At 36.5% G+C, this 22,278-nt stretch overlaps 1 protein-coding gene across 2 annotated transcripts; it reads right to left on the bottom strand.

Moving 5' to 3' along the window:
• Nucleotides 1-7,799: 7,799 nt before the first annotated feature.
• LOC120203231 (transcriptional elongation regulator MINIYO-like) lies at nt 7,800-15,283 on the bottom strand. 2 transcript variants are annotated; one of them, XM_039203562.1, is made up of 10 exons: nt 14,883-15,283; nt 13,335-14,376; nt 12,945-13,045; nt 12,587-12,774; nt 12,340-12,445; nt 11,998-12,258; nt 11,454-11,648; nt 8,996-11,278; nt 8,379-8,588; nt 7,800-8,063 (listed from the first exon to the last, which is right to left on the bottom strand). In XM_039203562.1, the coding sequence occupies exons 1-10, from the start codon at nt 15,114-15,116 to the stop codon at nt 7,905-7,907; spliced, it is 4,779 nt and encodes a 1,592-aa protein (XP_039059493.1). In that variant the 5' UTR covers nt 15,117-15,283; the 3' UTR covers nt 7,800-7,904. The 2 variants fall into 2 exon arrangements, with proteins under 2 accessions (XP_039059493.1, XP_039059492.1); XM_039203561.1 differs by lacking the exon at nt 7,800-8,063 and having other exon boundaries at nt 8,508-8,588; nt 8,989-11,278; nt 14,883-15,281.
• Nucleotides 15,284-22,278: the final 6,995 nt, after the last annotated feature.

Genomic DNA, 22,278 nt, shown 5'->3' with positions numbered 1-22,278 from the left:
GTGATCTAGTGCAAAAAAGATTCTGCCAATTCATAAAGATTTCGAGGAAAATGGATGCCTAATTGGGAAGGTCCATATGTTGTCAATAAGGCCTTCTCTGGGGGAGCATTGATTTAGCAGAGATGGATGGGGAAAACTGAGAAATCCGTAACTCAGACTCTGTAAGAAGTACTATGCTTGAAGAAAAAAAAATGAAAAAATAAAAAGAAGAAAAAAAAAAGAAAGAAAAAATGAAGAAGGAGGGTTCGAGATGAAAATCCACAAAGGACATCTTGAAACCAAATGAAGACTTTGAGTTGAAAATCTGAAATGGCGGCTCAAAGGCATTTTGAGATTAGGCATCAGGCAGCTAAATCTTCTCGAAAGTCTGATATTTTGAGAGAAGCTTCACATGTACAGAACTTTTGGCAAACCTTGAAATCCTTCAGACAGAAGCTCAACTCAATAGTTATATCAAATGGATTGATTCAGGAACACTCATGCTAATGTTCTATAGGGACATTTGACTTGTGGTTATAAATTTCCACTATTTATGTGATTGTCATAACTTTGTAAATTCATTTCCTTGTCAGTGAATTTAAAGTTTTATTTCAAGTCTCAATTTTAGTCATTCTTCTTATAAGTAGATTGACATGGCATTAAAAATAAATAAAAGACTTCTTGGTATTACTCTGAATTAATACTTCCATATCAGAAATTTTAACCCTAATACTCGAAGAGAGTAGAGTAAGACATGACCAAAGAAAATGCATGTGAGCTGAGAAAAAGCACATTGAAAACACTGATATTTTGATACGTTGACAAAGATGAACAGATCAAAAGGAAGTAGAAAAAGATTTGTATGGGAACAAGAGAAATAGCCCAAGCAAAGTGTGGGGTGAAAATGAAAGGTTGAATGACGTGTTTGAAATGAAGATTTACAAGACCACAAAGCTCATAATATTAAAATGATATCATGCATACATTAATAGGCATCTATAAATAGGAGCATGCTCATTTATTCATATTCATTGAAATGCTTTGAATGTTTTGACAGAAATTCAGAGAGAGTCAATAACAATTATGATCCACCGCAGAAGGAGGTGGATCAACATTTCCAGTGAAGAGTTCATAATGAGAAGAACTCGTCCTAAAGGAAAAAGTTCATAATAATAAGAACTTGTTCAACCTTGATTTGGTTCCATCACAAAAAGAGGTGGATCAGCATTTTCAATGGAGAGTTCATAATGAGAAGAACTCATCCGACAGAGGGAGAAGAAGTTCATAATGAGAGAGCTTGTTCGACCTATCACTCGATTCATGACATTTCGAATCAGTGACACTCGCTTGAGGAATTGACATTTCCAATGGAGAGTTCATAATGAGAAGAATCATCCGAAAAAGGGAGAAGAAGTTCATAATGAGAAGAGCTTGTTCGACTATCACTCGATTCATGACATTTCGAATCAGTGACACCTCGCTGAGGGATCAACATTTTCAATGGAGAGTTCATAATGAGAAGAACTCATCCAACGAGGGAGAAGAAGTTCATAATGAGAAGAGCTTGTTCGACCTATCACTCGATTCACAGCATTTCGAGTCAGGGACGCCTCGCTTGAGGGATCAACATTTTCAGTAAAGAGTTCATAATGAGAAAAACTCATCCAAAAGAGAGAAGAAGTTCATATGCGAAGAACTTGTTCAATCTAACAACGAAGGAAGACTGGACAAAAATGGTTGTTTTCATCTTTTCCCTATTCTTGTTAACACAAGAATGCGCAAAGAGGGCAGCTGTAGACACCCGTTTTTGATCGGGATTAAAAATATATATTTATTATATTATTATTATTAATGCTAATAATTTAATAATTTACATATTTGTAGGCCAGTCCAATTACAAACCATTCAGAATCATTTTCGCCGAACTGCCAAGCCAACATAGAGCCACCACCAAATGCCTCTAGAAGCTGTCATCATCTGGCCATCTCAGCAAATGTGAGTGGATCAAAATCAAGGTCAACAAAAGATTAAAAGTTACCTAAACCTTTGAAATAAAGAAAAAATCCCGAAAATTACGGGATTAGGGATACCTGCTTCAGCACTAATCAAAGAAAATGTGGATTCGAAACAATTATAAATAGGGGAACTTTCAAAGGGGAAAAAGGGGGGCAATGTACACGGGGATTTTCCAGATTCAAACAAAATACCAAGCAAATAGAAGGTTTTTTTTTCATCTTTGTCTTTCTTTTCTAGTAACTAATTTGCTTATTATTTACTATTTGAAATCATAAGAGAAGAGAGAAAGTAGTTTACCCTTTATAGGAGATCTAGCGCCAGGCAGGGAGGTCGTCGCCGGTTTTCCTTTGACCGGTATGGGTTGTGAAACCGGAGCACCGGACTTTAGGCCGATGGCCGGAGCGTTGTCGGCTTAGGTCCTATAGGTTGTCGCCGTTTCAGTTGAGAGGAGGGTGAGTGGAGATGAAATTTTTAGGCTTTGGTTTTAGTTTTCTCAGGCAGAAGAAACGAAACAAATGGGGGAAGTATTAAACTGTTATAATTTTGGGGAAATAATGCTAAGGTCCTTATACCTTAGCGTGATTTCATGTTTGCTCACTAGTTTATGGGTAAATTCATGTTCGGGTCTTTGTTTTTTAGTATAAGTACATAATATTAAATGATTTGGGTGATTTTAGAGAGAGAAGACAAAATAAAAAAAGGTAGTATCTTTGTGAATCTGTTGTGTTTAAGTGATGTCCACGTGCTCTTCACATTAATGGGTAAACCACATGTAGTCCCTTCTAGTTTGAATGAGAATCACTTTAGTCCTATAATATTAAGGAAAATTATATTTGTACTCTCTAGATTTGACATACTATTTTACTTTTAATTTATTTTAATCGGTAATTAAAACTTGATTTTGTTCGCATGTTTCTGCTGTTTGTCTATTTGGTCGTCATATATACATTTTTATTTTATATTACGTTATATTCAGTACATAATTTAATGTTTCCTATATATATATATATATATATATATGCACTGAACAATTTATATCCATCTTGCTTTTTAATATTGTAAATATTAGGTATATATTTATATAAATATGTTTTAATTATTATATCGTATATTATTTTTATTATTATATGTCACAACATATGTATAAATTATATAATATATTCTAAATATGTGTATAATCTTCGTATGTATATATTATTCTACAAGATAGCTTTTAATGTATTTATCAATGTATTTTTATGATTATAGGATATCATTTTTATAATTTGTATGATACCCTCATGTGCATAACTCGATTCATAATTACATAATTGAATTAAGGGTAATACCCTTTTAATTTAAAATTGTTTTAAGTGGGTTGTCTTAACTTATTCGAGGTTCGTTTTTAACGATTTTAAAATAAAAGTGTATCCCATCAGTGACACCTAATAAATTGACTTGTCACTTTAAAATTTGATAATGGAAGAAAAAGAAATGTTCGGCTATTTAAATTATCGAGAAAAGGTTGTTATAACTATTTAAGATATGGTCTCGATTTTTAAATAATCGAATATTCTTTATCTTTCTAAAGGCTGGGTAATTTTAACTTAATCTATTTGTGTACTTTTGAACATGGTGAAATTCATGTGTTGTTATTTTATTGGGGATCATAAACCAAATTAAATTTGAATTTGTAAATTTCATTGCAAAGATATTAATTAATCGACTAGGTACCGATTTAGGGCGCTGTTGGGGTGTTAATCCTTCTCCACGCGTAATCGACTCCCGAATCCGTTTTAATAAAATCTTTGGTAAACGCAGACCAACTTTTGTCTTAAAAAATGATTTTTCTTAAAATTGTTTTTAAAAGACATTTTTAGGTATTCGACCTACCTAACCCAAAGGTCGATGGCGACTCTTTTCAATTCTATCCAATTTAATTCCAAATCACAGGATTTTTCCAAAAATAAAAGTCTTAACTGTTTTTAAAAAACAACAAACGATCGTCCTCGCCGAAACACGGTTACGACATAGTATATAACTAAATACTACATATCATCATAATAAATTAACTTATCCACTTATATTTGGGTTCAATTTATAAAAAAAAATGTTGAGAATTCTAATACAGTTGGCTTGAAGAATAGGATAAGATGATGACGACACTTAACTCTTAAAAGTTATATGCATTGGATATAAGATGAGTTTATTGAAAATAAAATATGAAAACATAAAAAATATATATATGTTCAACTAAATGTTACAGGTGTTTTATTTTTTTATTTTTTAAAAAATGATAGTTCAATGATTTGTAGGTTTTTCTTTTATACAGTCTGAATTGATTATAAGATAGTATATATTTAGAATTTTATTTTTGTCAATGATAATGTACATACACCTGGCGGACGCGGCTGCTTGAATCCAGAATTTTCAGAGAGAACAACATTTTTTTTTATCATTAAGATCGCTCAATAAATTCTTAATTTGTAGATCTCTATTATAAAAGGAGATGAGCACAAAATTTTGCGTACAAAATTAATACTAAAGAATTGCATAATAAAAAAAAATATTTGAGAGATTTGTAACTAGAAACAGATTATTACATACGAAAATCGAATTTGATGATCATTATACAATATATGACGTTGTGTCTGAAATTTAAGATTATGTATTTTTTGAGTAAACACATTTAATAGGTTAATCAAGATGGGTGGCTTAAGGCATGGCACAAGTCAGGTTTTCTACCACCCACCTCTGTAGGTTGCGTCGCCTCTGCAGGTGGTCAGCAATGGTCAAGGGATGTTGTCTACCGTTTGATATATGTAAACCTTCTTTATCACAAGAAAATAATAATAATTAGGAAACTGTTATTGTAATGTGTAATTCAAATACCAGTGTATTTGATTGGAAACAATAACTGTTGTGGGCAGTCGTTGTTCTTAAAAAAATTTAAATTAGTATATATTTTAAATATTTTTTTTGTATTTTTAATTGATAATTTATTTTTATCTCTACAATTTTATAACTATGTATTTCTTAAAATTTTAAAAATTCACCCCTAATATAAAGTCTTGCGTCCATCCGTTATAGGTTAAAGGATAAATCCTAATCATCTTTATCTTTTAAGTAATTAATTAATTTAGAATGCTTTCATTTACTTCATTTGAGAGTAGAAATAGGAGATTTTTTAAAGGTCAACCAGGAATAGAGGAGAGGTTTTAAGTTATATTACTGAAATGGTTAAATTAGCTTTTCTGACAAATATATAAATACATCTAATTTTATAAATATTAAACTATATACAGTTTAAGGTATTTTTGTTATATGTTGTTTAAGGACACCTTGTATTACTGTAACATTTTTCCCTTTCTTTGGGTAATAACACACATACAAATAACAAAATATTAAAAAGGAAAAGAAAAGAAAAGAAAGTTGAAGTCTTTCCGAAAACGTTGTCTGACTGTAGGGAGAAAACATACGAAGGCGAGTGTGGTAGATACATGGCAGAGAAAGAAAGCATGTCGTTGACTCAAATCACTAACATTGAAGACTCTATTAATAGCATATAATTTATGAAGCAATATAATGGTGCCACATTCTCACCATACTTCTCAAATCCATCAAATTCCTTCTTCGCCTTGCTTCGGAGCTCTTCTATGATCACCGTCGACTTCTCCATCCCATACAAACTCAAATAGCCTTTACGTTTCTTTCGGTGCCTCTCCATTTCTTCATTCTCCGACGGTTTCGATTCCATAACATCATTCACCACTTCGTGCAATACACCAACAGCTCGACCGTATCTCCTCAACCTTTCTACCTCGTCATATTTGGAACCAGCCAACAATGCCCCCTCAACCTTTCTACCTCGTCATCTCTGGAACCAGCCAACAATGCCCCACACACCGCTGAGCATTCAACCAATGCACCGTACTTTTTTCTCTTGGATCGTAAAATCAACAGAATTCAGGCCGGCCTTGAGGTCTACGAACTGCCCAGCAGATCCCACGATGCAGTCAATCTCGGCAATCACACGCAAGAGGCGGGGTTCGGGAGGTGTATGCATGACATATGGCAAAAGCCGAGAGGGAAGAATGCTTGCACACAACGAATCAAAAACGACTCTTAGATAGCAGGGCTTTCACTTCAACATAGATATTGATTATTGTGGCGCCAATCTTTCATATTTTGATGTTTAATAATTACTCAGCAAAATGACAAGACTACAGAGTAAAACCAAACTAAAAGATTCAAATTGAAGTCTGAATTCCATGGCCATTGAATCTTAGGTGGTGTTTGTTTTTGCAGAGGTAAAAGGTCTGCCGTCTGCGGACTACATCTGCAGGCATCTGCAGTAGAAGAGGTGGACCAAAAGTCTGCAGTCTACAAGAAGAAGACTGTTTGTTTTTTAACGTCTGCAGATTGCTAAAATGAACTGAAATATAAATAAACTGATTTTTTAAATTTAAAAGAGTTTTGCAATACTGAGATTTAAATAATTTTATTTTACAATACTGAAATTTAAATAATTCATACAACTACAATAATAAATTATTTTAAATAAATCAATCTATATTTTAAAATAAATCAATCCATACTAATAAATTATTTAAAATAAATCAATTTATTACAATAATAAATCAATCCATATTTTAAAATAAATCAATCCATATTTTAAAATAAATCAATCCATACTAATAAATTATTTAAAATAAATCAATCCATACAACTACAATAATAAATCAATCCATACAATAAATTTTTAAAATAAATCAATACATACTAATAAATTATTTAAAATAAATCAATCTATACAACTACAATAATAAATCAATTTATATTTTAAATAAATCATCCATACAAATAAATTATTTAAAATAAATCAATCCATAAAACTACAATAATAAATCAATCCATATTTTAAAATAAATCAATCCATACAAATAAATTATTTAAAATAAACCAATCTATATTTTAAAATAAATCAATCCATACTAATAAATTATTTAAAATAAATCAATCCATATTTTAAAATAAATCAATCCATACTAATAAATTATTTAAAATAAATCAATCCATATTTTAAAATAAATCAATCCATACTAAATTATTTAAAATAAATTATTTTAAAATAAATCAATCCATATTTTATAATAATTTATTTTAAAATAAATTATTTTATAATAAATTATTTTAGAATAAATTATTTTAAAATAAATAACTTTATTAAATTATTTAAAATTATTTTAATAAATAATTATATTTTATAATTGTTCTTGAAGAGGTTTGAAGACTTTTGAAGACATAAAACCAAGTTTGCACCAAGAAGAGCTCGCGCAGACGTTTGAAGAGCTTCTGTCTTCTAAAAAACAAACAGTCTGCGAAGCCTAATGTCTGCGCGTGGTCTGCGCGACGCATACATAAATGATTTGAAGAGCTTGCACAGTGAAAACAAACACCACCTTAGTGTTCTAAGAAAGCAATGGATTGTTTTCCCTGCATTTCTTAATCTTACTACGAATGAACAAATGATCGGTTAAACGAAATTAAACGAATAAACCTAACCACAAATATCAAAAGTATAGTGCACAATAATTTGGCAATCATTGTAAATGATCCAAGCTGCATCTCCTAAAGCTCCAAAAGGGATGAGTCTAAAAGAATTTATGTCATACCTTGGTGATCATATCATAAAAACAATTTATATATAATATAAAGAGGAATTAGTATAAATTTATTCTTGAAATTTGAAAAACAAGTAAAAAATAATAATAACTCTTTAAATTAAATAATATATATTCATTCCTAAAAATTAACATGCACTAAAACATAAAATAAAAGTAACACTCCCAACCACCAAACATGACATTAGTGTTTTTCTTCTTATATACATATGTTTTAGGTTTGCAGGAGGAAAAATGTTGTTACAACTATTCTTTCATACAAGACTTGACTTTCTCAACTTCTGTCAGAAGCGAGGGATTTCCCTCGCAAGCTTCCCTCAGCCTTTCCAACCTTTCCTCTACATCGCTCCTCTGCACCGGAACTTTCGATGGCTTTGTATATCCGATGAACCGCAGCATCATTCTCTGTAATCATATTCCAAGAGATGAACACGATGATTTAATACAATACACAGATTCGATAATGAAACAATGCGAATATTCTTTCTTGATCATTAAAATAATACTCCGAGTTAATAATCTGGAAAATTTAGTCTACTCTACGATATACAGACTGATTGTGGATGTATTTACAATACTATTTTTACTATGATTTTAGATCCAGTTTAGTGAGTTATAGCATAAATGCCACCATAAAGCTTGTCATTGAACATATACACGATTTTCATGACTTGTTGAACCCATGAAAAGTTTTGAGAGCTTTTCAGAAATGCCGCATACCTCGTGGTTCTTCTTCCTGGCATAGTCTCGCAGTAGGGACTTCACAAGCTTATTCCGTAGCAACGACTTGTCACTTTTGTTAGAGATAAAAACAAAAGATGAAAGGTGATGCAGAACTAATGTGAATGCAACTGATCCTCGAGTTGTAGCTTTGTCAAGGGCACCAGACACCCATGACTTCAAATAAGCCTCCAAAATTGCTTCATTCTCCTGTAAGCAAACAAAATTTCAGACATTCTAATAATATGTAACTTGCAAAACCTCCTCTGTTAAGATGCTAAATCAGATAGAAACAAGGAGTATACAACTCTATTCTATTTATTTATTTAAGAAGTTGCAGAGAAGATATACATTTACATATGTTCATACATGTGTGTATATGTATTTTCTCTACAGGAGTCAGAGTATCTACTTTATGACAGTTCATTATTTCTCTCTCTCCACCTTATGATATTGAAGCAAGCTAATATTTTACAGTGTTCTCTTCTAACACATTGAGGGCGAATTAGGGGTTCATTATGACAAAATTTGTGAAGCACATTCAATTACTCTACACCGCAAATTGCTATGCACTCTAATAGAACAGAAAAATAAAAATAGCAGGGAGTACCTCAAACAGGTTCAAGGTATCCTTCAGCCTCTCCCAGGCATTTCTGCAATGGTGGAAGAAGTTCAAGAACACGAGAATTAGATAATGCATTCCAGGCAGCAAGTCGCACAGGAGCTTCGACACAACGGTGTAAATATACTGCAACTTGCCGACCATAGGTCAAATCACCAAAAGATACAGCAGCATACTGTTCAACAAGAGTATCAATAAATGTTGAGTAAGTTTCATGAATCTCTGATTGAAACCTCAGAAACTCCACACTATGTTTTTCTCCTGTCTCTGGTGTTAAACTGGTAGACATATTTGAAGTAGTTTCAAGTCTTCCCTGAGACCTTTTCTCATCAAGATGTTGTCCATACAGCTCTTGCAAAGACTCATAAACGTCCCTAGTCTTCTCATCTTCAAGCATGGCCATTCCAACGAGTAATATGATGGATAATGAATGCAGTTTCCAGATTACCGGAACACTCTGGATGGGTGATACAACATCTGCAGGCAAGAAAGCGGACAAGGCTTCCAAACCAAGAAGGAAAAACATTCCAGCTCTAGAAACTTCAAGTATATGACCAGGGTCCTGCATAATATTTTGTATATCAGAGGCCTTTCCTAGCCCAGCATGTTTGCTAGCACATAAAGTTGATATTGGACTAAGAAACCAGTGCATGGGAAGCGGTAGTCTTTGGTGGGCCCATTCCGCCATCACTGAAGTGCAGTTATGATCTTGACTCATCTTTGATGTGTCCAGGTCCTCTGGTATGGTTTCCAGAGGAACATTGCCCCTTGATGTTTTATCAACACTCGAGGCTTTCAAGTTTTTCTTATTAGACAACCATCTATTTCTGAAGTGAGAAGCTAATATCTCTCTGAAGAGAATATAGTCCTCTTCTTTATATTCCCACCCATATGATTTTATACTCCCCTTATCCTGGATAAAACGCTGAATGCAAAGATTAAGGTACTTTAGCACCGGTACTTGAAGCATAACGTCCAACGCTTTCTCCACAATGACCTTTTCTCTTGGTCCAGCAATTAAACATAATCCTAAAGCAGAAAGGATTATCTCCCTGGTAAAGGTCCTCTCTTCATTTAAGGATAAAACTTCTGTAAAAGTAATCTGGAAGATTTCAAGCAACTGACTGAGCAGCCATGCATCTGTTTGTGCCAATAAAACAATTTTCGACCAAAATCCTCCACCAGAGGCACCCCATCCAATCCCCAAACCAGGAGCAGGGCCGCCTCTACCAAAAATCTCGATTGACTGCACAAAGTGCCACTCTGATGCTACTAACTTCGAGAAAATGTCAAACACACATCTCAATTCAAACAAAGATTCCACCAGTATCCCCTTTGCAAGTATGTTCTCTTCATGTGATAAACAGTATTCTTGAGAAGGATTACAGACCATAGTCTTTGTTAACTGGATCAAATTGTCAATGTATATACAAACCTGGAAGAAGCCATGAAGGCAAGATAGAGAAGCAAATAATGTTTCGGATTCACTTTGCTTCCTTAAATAACAGAGTTGCTCAATAAAAGAACTACCTGCAGCCAGTTTATTTCCATATTCTGCACCGTTCACATGTGTAAAGCTCAAAAAACCATTTCTAATAATTTCAAGTCCAACCTTAGGAACAAAATCTGGCAACCATGGCACGTGACCACCGCCTTCTTGGAGGTCCATGGCATCTTCAGGGATCACTTTTTCAAGCACTCTGGAAAGCATGTGCATGACAGCTGAGTACACCCATAATAAGGGAGAGGAAGATTTATCGTGGAGAACAGAGTTCCCCATTATTCCATCCTGAGAATCAATCAATACAGACTTAAATGATATCCATTTAACAGCTAAATCAACCATTGGCCCAACATGGATCCAAGACCAGGTTTCCACATTGTCATCGGCTCCCTCAGGTATGGTATCACTTAGAATCTTGTGTGAATAAAAATTTGGAAGTGTTCTGGCCAAGGATTCTAGAACAAGGTATGCCTCCTCAGAGATGGAAGCAAATTCACTTAAAACATTGTTCTCAACCAGTTTTTCAATTATAGGGGGATTCAACCACAAGGACAAGGCTGGAAAAATGTTGGAGAAGTATGATGCACAATATCCATACTGAATGCAGACCTTCCAAAAACGTAGTTGTTCAACCATTAAAGCAGATGAAAGTTTACAATTTTCTCTTCCCAATTTCAACCATTGTTCCAGAGAGTACAATTGACATGTCATAGCCTGGAAAATCCCATTTTCTATGAACTCTGCACAGTTCTTCCGGTCAGATTGTGCTAGCACCTTTTTAACAAAAAATTACAGCAATATAAATTCATTATTCTAAATGGTAGGAAAATAAACCATTCAATAAATAAATAGAACACAGCACAATTTTCATTATTTTTTCTAACACAAAAAAGGGTCAGACAGCCTCATGGTCGTCTGATATTCCAAAAACATTTGAATAGAATCTTACCTTCAAAAGGCAAACAGATTTGATCTTAGACGGATAAACCTCCATACTGCTATTTGCAGTGAATCGATGAACAACAGTTTGAACTAGTCTTTGGCACTTCATTATTGCGTTCGCACCCATTGGGGAATGCCTTGCTATTGCAACTAGTACTGAAACCATGGATTCTTCCAAAGGTGCTGTTGCTGTTGGTTCTATCTGGAACAATGAACAACAAAATACTTAGCAGAAACATTACACAACCTAAGAATTGAGCTTCCGGTAGACACACAATGGCTGCTATCCTGTTAGGATTCAGAGCAACTAAAATATAGACCTATCAAATTAATATAGAGATCATTGTACAACTTAAATAGTTTCCAGAGTCTCATGCAAGTACTAAAAAAAGAAAAAAATGTAACATGAAAATCAGCAGTAGAGAAAAAGAAGATGCGAGCCTAGATGAATACTAAATTTGAATAAATTTAAGCAGAAACCTGATGGCAGGTATATCAAGGACTTAACAAATCAGATATTGAAATGGATTTATCAAACAAAAAAATGTCACCTCCAAAAGATATCGAATCCTTGGAAGGATTCCCATCCTAACCAAACCGGCAGCAAAATCTTGTCCAGCAACAACAATATCATCCTGAATTGTATACTTCCCTCCGGTTTCATCTTCCACAATATCATCACCATGAAGAAGAATATTTGAAGGTTTTGCACTATATTTCCAAAATCCACCATGAAGAAAACCAACATCAATCTCTGGTTTACTTCGAAATATAGGAGCAGTATAAGTATCCTTCATGTCAATTGTTGTTTTCTGCAATACATAACATTCGTTAAACTCCGCATTACATATAGACATACAAGAGTAGCAAGACATACAAAATTAAAAATCTACCTTCAAAAGATCATAGTAATTCTGAATTATATCACAGCTCAATATGCACTGAATAACTTTGGCACTTGCTAAAACAACGGAATTGTGATTATCATCAAGAGACATCCTACATATATAAAAAATATTCAATTAAGAGTAAAGAATACAGTATACAAACACATTTTATGAATCAAAATCTAAAATTTTAACAAGAAAAAGAACAGTGTGACTTGACATTATTGGAGTTTTGGAAAAAAGTTCATTTAACCTTAACGATAAGATTAGCTCAGGTTCTGGGCCCATTGCAAAAGCCCAAACGGCTTCCCAATCAACAGCATCATCAACAATGATATTATCGGTCAGAGTAGAGCCAACAGGACTGAGAGAAATATTATGTAATGCCTTATCAAGCACAGATGCAAGGAGATGTAGTGCAAGGGCCCGTTGTCCTGGAATCTAAATTCAACAATATCAGCAAATAACAGGAGATCAAAACACTTATATCAAAGATATACTGTAACAATATTTAAATACACAATCTAACTGCAATTCATCAACACATAATTATATTGGCCTTGAAGATATAAATGTTATCCAATAAACTAATAAATAAAATAAAAACCTACCGTGCTTCTTGAGAGTGCTACCGCTTCTTTAATTGTATAACCTGCTGCGCCAGGATCCCCCTCTGTCCGCAAGAAGTCACGTTCTGCAACATTTTCACCACCTATAATACAAAAACGAAGGGAAAAAAAGACATTAATTTCAGTCATCTTCTGTTCCTTGTATGGTTAGCATCCTTCAACAAATCTATTATCTAGGCAAACGAAGAATACAGATTTCTGGTGAACAAATAAATTTTGACAAATCAACTTTTAGAGAGCTTGTGAAGAAAGTGACGAGATCTAAAGTCTACTGCTTACCCATAGATTCATAATATTAAGCGAGAATGCGTGCAGGTATGTATAAAAGCAACTAAGTAAATGGGCATGAAAGAGACTATGATTTCGCCTTACTTATCTCTGGTATGTGGCCAAAATCATTTTTAACAACAGTCCCATCCAAGGAAAATCTTAATTCCCTAACAGCCTCAACTCTCTGGCTCCAAGCATTCCACAAGCTGCCACTCACAGGGTTTACATCTTGCTCCATATCACTGTCAAGGCCGCTCTGTGTAATGTTTGAGTTTGTTGTGACTGTGGGATTATTGCTCTCTATATTTTGAGCATTTATATCATTGTTTGACTGATTTTCATGTCTAATTCTCTGTTCACCATCGGCAACCAGATTTGAGGTTGAGTCTTTTTGCTTCTTTAATTTCTGTTGCCCTCGTTTTTTCAGTAGGTTCAGTAAAGCAGGATCCATCTTCTGCATAAGCTCATCCTGTGCTTGTTTAATTTCTTCAGGTGACATGTTTTCTAATCGGGCTTGATTCTCAGCATCAATTTCTCTCTCAAGTGACATGGACCCATGTTCATTTCCTAAGTTGTGGAATTGTTTCAGCACCGTGGTATCTACCTTCTCCATTCTCCTGAATTGTGCTTGGGCACTATCATTATGGAACATTCTTTCTGCCATGACATGATCATTAATAGCCATTGATCCAGATTCACTACTTATGTTTTCAGAATTAGCATCTTTAACATACTCTTGCTGGTGTGATTGAAGTAAGTCATCTAAGTCCATTTCAGTGACTGAACTAGCACTCAATTCACTCCTCATGGCTTTGTCTGTTTTAGCTGAAGGCCTATGGGCAATTAAATGTGATTCTATATCTACATCCATGGATGCTATATCTGCATGTGCACCCAAGGCTTCTCCATCCATCTTTTGTCTTTCAGTTTTCCTGAAGTCTGACTTGTTTGCTTCCCTTCCCTTTCTTATGGAAAAATCATCACTCCGCATTGCCTCTTTCCAACAACTGAGATCCAAATTCTTTTTCTCTTTCCTCTGCACTGGTTTAGCGAAAACTGATATGGGATCAAAGTTAGCAGATTCACTTTCATCTTCATCATCCTCTTCAATAATATCTCTATTATTGCTTCTTGGAGCCCAATGCTGTTAAAACAAATCCAAATATCAGTTTAAGCAACTTCTGCTTCAAACAAATAAACCCAGTAAATTACTTCAATCAACAATTATAAGAGGAAGGAAGACAACCAAAAAGGATCATGTTTTGTGCTAGTATCAGTTGATTGCACCATTCCAAACCCATGTTTTTTAGGCTTTAAACTTATGGTTTGCCTTTCTCCTTCAAGCAACAACTTTACAGGGTAAATTGAAGTAATCAATAACAATGAATTGCCAAAACAACTTTACTTCCCAAACTATTAGTTACAGAGCTCCACTTTCGAGTTATATATAATGGTGATCTACGCATCCTAAAAAATCTATACAAAATGCATAACATAAAGGTGTTCACATATCCTACAAATGTTCCAAGTTTTGGAATTCAAGCAACTTAAAAGAATAGAAAATCAACAAATAAAATAAGAAAGAGAACAAATTCATTGCAGAAGAAGAAGAAGAAGAAGAAGAAAAGAGCGAATTTGGCGGTGGCTTACAGGTCCATGAGAGCGGTGGCGTGCAACAGGGAAAGGAAGCACTGAGAGGCGAGGCGGTTGAATGGGTTTACTAATATTATCATTTGAAACAATACCCTTTTCGACTATGCTCCCAACTAAGCTCGAAGCATCGTCCCCATTGATTGAGCTGCTCCCAATTATCTTCACAGAAGCAGCTTTTCTTTCATTTCTTTTACTTTTAAGGCCGCTTTGTTGCTCCTGCTTCTTCTCCATGTGTCCCAGGGTTCAAGGGAGGTTCTCTTCTGGATCTTCGATATTCAATCTTGACCGAGAATTAAGAATAGTAGTTTTCAATTCAAAGCGAAGAACTTTCTAACTTGATGGGTCTAACCCAAAAGGCCAGTTGCTGAGGGTCTGGCCTGTCTTGTTTGATGATTTTAATCCCCCTGAACATAGGAGTTCATTGACAGAACAAATCTTCTGAGTTTTTACTCGTATATTACCTTAAAAAATTGGGTCATGAATTTATCGGTGAATATTAAAGCACTTGTTGATCATCCTTCTGTGCATATATACCGAGGCTACAGAAAGAAAATAGTCTTGTTGCGGTCAATTACCGCCGACAATAAAAATATAAATGAACATAATGTTTGATATATAGTTTTTAAATTGTTAGTATACTCTCTGTTTATATTTATTTATTATATTAAATAAATGAGATAAATAAAATTTTTATGTTTATTTAATAGACGAATAAATAAAAATAAAAATATTTACGAGTCGTTATGTTCATAAACAAACTCGTTTGTTGATTTATTTTTTGACTAAATTAAATACAAGTGAACTTTGGACTTTAAACTCTAAAGTCTAATGAGTTTAAGGACTAATAGTGTAATTTTATCATTTTTTATTATAAGGTGATTATAAGTGGTATGTGCTCTAAAGATTTAACCATTTAACAATGAAACAATCTTTCATGCTTGAATATGAGATCTCTATAGATAACAACTATCTTTAATTATTGAGATAGTTTGGTTCGTAGTCATTTTTCTTTTATTTGCAAATGAATGTTGAACGCACATGTTCATAAATGTTAAACTAACATATTCACAAAGATAAAAATGAACTAAAACACGTACACTTTTAATAATAAACAAATGAACACGAGCATAAATAAAAAAATTATTAAAAAACAAATTAATATGAATATAACCTTATTCATTTAAGTTCGGTTCATTTAAACATCTAGATATCAATAACTGTATGAAACTTTTTTTCAAGTGCTCGGCTGTTCGGACATTGGGAGAAGAGAAGTGGATTAAGCCCGGAAAATGTGAAGGACTTTGGTGATATTATTTCCTTCAATGGAAAAATTCTATGTCATTAATGAGAAGTAGAGAGAATAGGTGATTACACAGGAAAAACATGTCTCTTATTATCAACATGAGCAGCAATTTATAAGTGTACAATGGCTCAATAACGGCTCAACAAACTCTCTCTAACTGCTTAACAGCCTTAGCTAACTTTTAACAAACTAACCACCTGTTTAAAGCACATACACGTGAATGCACAGCACATGCATAGACCAGAACCATACGCATATCAACAGTCTAACATTCCCCCTACTGTTTCCTTCTTCTCTTTCTGCAACTAGACTAAAGACACCACACACACGTTTTTGCGAAATTCTTCGAAGGCAGTCTTAGACAAAGCTTTTGGTGAACCCGTCTGCAACCTGATGTGCGGCTGGAACGTAGTTTACTTTCAGCAGGCCAGCAGCAACTTTTTCCCGAACGAAATGGATATCCATGTCGATGTGTTTGGACTGAGCGTGATAAACAGGGTTTGCACTCATTGCTACTACCCCTGTGTTATCACACCATATTACTGGTTCTTGTCGCTGTGGAAGACCAAGTTCAACAAGTAGAGCATTTATCCAAGTCACTTCTGCTGCAGTGTCTGCTATGCATTTGTACTCAGCCTCCATGGTTGATCTTGACACAGTTTTTTGCTTTTTAGAACACCAGGTAACCAGACATTTGCCTGCAAACACTCCAAAACCAGATATGGACCTTCGATCATCAACATTCGCGCCCCAATCTGCGTCAGCAAATGCGGCAATCATCAAGGAGTCATCCACTGGTCGAAACAACAACCCATAGTTAACAGTACCAGCCAAGTATCTCAATATTCGTTTGATTGCAATCATGTGCGCTTCACGTGGCGCCTGCATGTATTGAGCTACTTTTCCAACACTATAAGCTAGGTCAGGTCGTGTATGGCATGCATACAACAACAAGCCTACTATACTGCGATACTCTGTAGCATCCGTCAATAACTCTCCCTCGTTTGCTGACAACTTCGAAGCCAAGATCATCGGCGTGCCACAACCAGCAGCTCCCTTCATTCCTGCCTTCTCTAGAAGTTCAAGTATAATTTTTTTTTGACTTAGCATAACACTTCTATTCCCAAGAAGTAACTAAGCATTCCTAAATCTTTGAGAGAGAACCGTTCTCCAAGCAAGTGCACTACCTCTTGAATTTTGCATGGTGACTGCCCAGTAATAACGATGTCATCAACATACACTAATATATAAATGTCACTGCCATGCCCCTTGCTGATGAACAATGAAGGATCTGCTCGGGATGCAGTAAATCCCATTTCAACAAGGTTGTCTCTAAGTTTGGTATGCCAGTTCCTGGGCGCTTGGCGAAGACCATAGAGGGCCTTGTGCAGCTTGCAGACAAGAGGAGTTCCATCCTCAGCCATTTGCTCAAACCCCGGTGGTTGTTTCATGAAAACATCTTCCTCTAAGTCCCCATTAAGAAACGCATTATTGATGTCCATATGTCTCAATTCCCACCCATTTGTTACAGCTAGAGCTAGCACAATATTGAAGGTGGAAAACTTCACAACCGGGCTAAAGGTATCAGTGAAGTCATAACCAGGCACTTGTGAAAAGCCCTTCGCAACTAACCGTGCTTTATACCTATGAACAGATCCATTAGGGTTTCGCTTGATTTTGAATAACCACTTGCAGCCCACTGGAACTCGCCCTGCTGAAAGTTTTACAACTGACCATGTATTATTTTTTATAAGAGCATCCAGTTCAGCTTGAACTGCTGCTCTCCAGTTATCAGATTGTAATGCATCATGAACTGAGGCGGGAATTTCATCTTCAAAGTAGGTGGCGTACGACTTGGGTTTGAATACCCCACGCTTGCTGCGAGTCACCATGGGGTGACAGTTTTGCCTTAGCAAGCCTACAACATTGTTTCCAGACTCACTGGGCAGATTATCACACGCATTTATTCCAGTGCCAGTATGTTCATCAGCATCAGTCATATTAATATCGTAACTGGTAGTCGTGGTAATTTCTAAAACCGGCACAACCTCTTCAACGGTGTCTAAGACAGGTACGATTTCAGCCACAACTTTAGGCGGCGCTTGTTGTTGAACTTGATCTGCAGTAGTTACAACTGTATGTTGCTGCATTTGATCTGCAGCAGTTTCAACTGTGTGTTGTTGCATTTGATTTGCAGCAGTTTCAACCTCCTCCTCATTCACACTATCTTCAGCATCGACTGGAACAGCTACTTGATGCCATCTTTTGATATTAGAAACAACTGGAATTTTTGGAGTCTGCCACGTTGGTGTCCTGTGAAACACCTTTCCAGTGTCTTTACCTGCAAATGGAAACACTAACTCATTAAATATGACATGGCGTGATATATAAACCCGTCCATTGCTTGCAAGGCACTGATAACCCTTATGCTTAGGGCTGAAGCCAAGACATGTGCAAGCCTGCGAACGAAACTCCAACTTATGATTTTGAAATGGCCTTAAGTGAGGGAAACATTGACACCCAAACACTTTCAGCTGAGAATAATCAGGTTTCTTGTTGTATAACTTCTCAAAAGGTGACATTCCATCAAGAACCTTAGTAGGCAATCGGTTAATAAGGTGGGCAGAAGCTACCATGGCATATGACCAATACTGAATAGGCAAAGACACCTGAGCCAGCAGAACCAATCCGAGTTCCACTATGTGACGATGCTTACGCTCGACGACACCGTTCTGTTCTGATGTATGGGGACAGGACAAGCGATGTACTATACCAGCTTGGGCTAACAATGAAGAGAACGATCGATATTCTCCCCCCCAATCAGTTTGAATAGCTTTAATTGACACTCCAAACTTAGAACAAGCTTGTGAAAAAGTTGAAAGGCTGATAGAGCTTGAGCTTTGTCTTTTAAGAAATAAACCCATGTAAACCGAGTGCATGCGTCTACGAACGATATATAATATCGAAAACCATTAGAAGCCACATGTGGAGGACCCCATAAATCTGAAAAAACTAACTCAAAAGGAACTTTATACTGAGTAACAGAATGTGCAAAGGGAAGCTTGTGACTTTTCCCCATGTGACAAGCCACACACGTTTATTACTTTCAGAATCAAGTTTGACATTGATTTCCTTAGCTATTTTGTCTAATGCATACTGATTAGGATGCCCTAAACGCCGGTGCCAAAGCTCGGACTGGGCTTGAGAAACGTCTGTTACTACGAGATGGGCAGTAGCACGTGGTCCTTCTTTAAATGCACAACCAAAGGCAAATGTATATAGTCCACCCTTTTCTTCTCCCCGTAGTAGAACCTCTCCAGTAGATTCATCGCGCACAAAGCAATTTGCAGCATGAAACTCAAAGTAAACTGCATTGTCCCTAGCAAGCTTGGAGACCGAAAGTAAATTTCTTGTTATACGAGGTACATGCAACAAATCATTCAAAATTAAGGTTCTTGAAGAATCCAAAACTGATTTACCAATACTGCTAATGTTAAGGGGAACTCCATCTCCCACAGTGAGTTTACCTGGGCCTCTAAATTCAGTAGAATTTGTAATGTTGGAGGCATCGGGAGTAACATGGTGCGTTGCACCCGAATCGACTACCCATAGATCTGCCGATTTGGAGACCAGATTGGCTTGCGACGACCCTGCTGCCGACTGAGAGCGTCCCTTGCAACACTCACAACCCGAGCTGGGGGATTCAGCAACTGAGTAATGACTGTTAGCAGACTGATTCTTATGAGCACGAGAGTCAGCAGTCACGCACATGAAGTCTTCATCGAATCGGTGCCAACAACGATCAACGAGATGACCTAGTTTGCCACATAGCTGGCACTGGATTCGGGTCCGTCCTCGACCACGACCAGCCGATTGGTTTACTGAAGACGATCGTGAGGATCTGGAGTCACGCCGGCCATTGTCAGAAAAGTCGGCCTCATGCTGAGCTACATTAGCACTCATAGGTAGCAAATCCACCGATTCATCGAAGCCTACTAGTTGAGCTTCAGCATCCAAAAGCACGGTGTAAAGATCCTCCAAAGACAAAGTTTCTTTCATCATCGTGATAACCGCCATAAACGGCTGGTACTCTCTGGGCAATCCTTTCAAGATGCTGGCTATGTGGCCAACATGTGAAACAGCGCTTCCACAGGAAGCAAGGGCATCACATACTTCCTTTACACGGGTAAGATAGACTCTCATGCTATCATTCCCTTTCTTCAGTGATTGCAGCTTGCAATGTAAGCCCATGGCTGCAGTTGTGGACCTACTGGAGAACAACTGATGTACTGTACTCCACACCGTAGCAGCCGAGTCTGCTCCAACAAACTGCGGTAAGAGATGGGGGCTGATAGTAGAAAGGAGCCAGGACGCTAATGTGCTATCCTGAGCGACGAACTCTTCGAAGGCATCGTTGACAGTTATCGCACCATTATCACCAAGGATCGTCTCTGGTGGTGGCCTCAGATCTCCGGTCAGTAACCGTTCAAGCCGGTGACTTCGCACGGTGAGCAAGATCTGCTGTTTCCATAGTAGAAAGTTCATTTCATCTAGAACAACATTCACTTTCTTGTGCGCAAAGCTCTTGGAGGACTCCATGACCAACCAACAAAGACTGAGCAGCGAAAGCTTTAGAGATGAGTTCCAGAATTTCCGGCGAAAGATACCATAATGAGAAGTAGAGAGAATAGGTGATTACACAGGAAAAGCATGTCTCTTATTATCAACATGAGCAGCAATTTATAAGTGTACAATGGCTCAATAACGGCTCAACAAACTCTCTCTAACTGCTTAACAGCCTTAGCTAACTTTTGACAAACTAACCACCTGTTTAAAGCACATACACGTGAATGCACAACACATGCATAGACCAGAACCATACGCATATCAACAGTCTAACAGTCATCGACTTTGAAGGAGGAACAATAGTCATTGACCAGTCCTTAAACGTTAGTTTCCTGGAATCTGTAGGCTCTTCCCGTAGCAGAAAGTTGTTGGTTAAGTCCGTTGATAATTTGTTGGCTGTTGAAAGGCTCTTGAATCCTGTTGTTGACAGAGGGCTTAGAGTTTTTAGGATGAATGAAGAAGATCACAAGTGGGATGAGATGGGAAGTTTGAGAGATCGAATCGTGTTTCTCAGCTATCGACAAGCGATTTCTGCACCGGCTTCTGCATTTTGTTCGTCTCAGCATGTGGACTTATGCGTGTGTTTGATTTAGAGACCGGTGTGGTGCTGCCACAGTGCCACTTCTTTAGAGAAATGCCCTGCCCACCATAATTTGTTCTGGCCACCTCCACAATAGGTAACTTCTCCGGAATCAGCGATGTCTCCGACACAAGCTACGAGCAGCCCGACTCGTTGTATAGTCTCCGTGTTTAAGGGTTTTCTTTCCGAATTTTAGTTTTATATTCTGTAATTACTTTACAGTAAGACAAAGTGATGAAGTTCATCCTCACATGCCAGAATAAAAAACAATACTGTTGTCTAGTCTCGGTGTTTAAAGTGTCATTAAACCCTTCAAACCTTATACCCTTACAATTAAAAAAAAAAAAAAACAGATATGAGTTCAACTCAGATGGCAGATTGGTCTTAACTCCCACCGGAGCTTGTAGTTCTAATAGCCAAACGCTTAGAAGCCCGGTTTGATGTTCTCAGATTCCGATCCGTCTGCAATTCATGGCGTTCCTCTGTTCCACCAAAAGTTGACCCTTTCCCCATATATCTCCCTCCAATAACCCAAGAGTCTCATGTCCATATTACCAGAAACACCTTTTACCTTATCAGATAGTCTCAGGGAAACCAAACGCAAGACCCTGCTTGTTGGATGGTCAAAGCCAGAGATGGAACTAACGGTGTCAAAATGCGACTGTTGAACCCTCTTTCAGGTTCTGAGCTGCCATCTCTTCCAGAAATTTCCCCAAGGTAATGGAATTAACCAATTTTCAAGTTTTTGAATTGAGTCATGAATACTTTGGTGAATATCCGCATATCATCATCATCCTTTAGAACCCCAAGATCGAGAATACAGAAAGAAAATAGTCTTGTCGCAGGCAAGTGCCGATAGCGATGGCTCAATAATGGTTGCCTGT

This window comes from Hibiscus syriacus, unplaced genomic scaffold (assembly GCF_006381635.1).
Source record: "Hibiscus syriacus cultivar Baekdansim isolate YM2019G1 unplaced genomic scaffold, ASM638163v2 tig00009308_pilon, whole genome shotgun sequence".
Classification (NCBI taxonomy): domain Eukaryota; kingdom Viridiplantae; phylum Streptophyta; class Magnoliopsida; order Malvales; family Malvaceae; genus Hibiscus; species Hibiscus syriacus.
The sequence above is the reverse complement of the archived record's forward strand: the minus strand, read 5'-3'. Positions and strand labels throughout refer to the sequence as shown.

Bases quoted from the DNA above. Each gene is read 5' to 3' on its own strand.
- LOC120203231 (XM_039203562.1), bottom strand. From the start codon at position 15,116: ATGGAGAAGAAGCAGGAGCAACAAAGCGGCCTTAAAAGTAAAAGAAAT. The intron at 12,259-12,339 runs GTAGATTTTTAA...TATGTATTGCAG, and splicing joins ATTACTATGATCTTTTGAAG to AAAACAACAATTGACATGAA. The intron at 8,589-8,995 runs GTTTGAGGTACT...GTTTGCTTACAG, and splicing joins CTGAAGGATACCTTGAACCT to GAGAATGAAGCAATTTTGGA.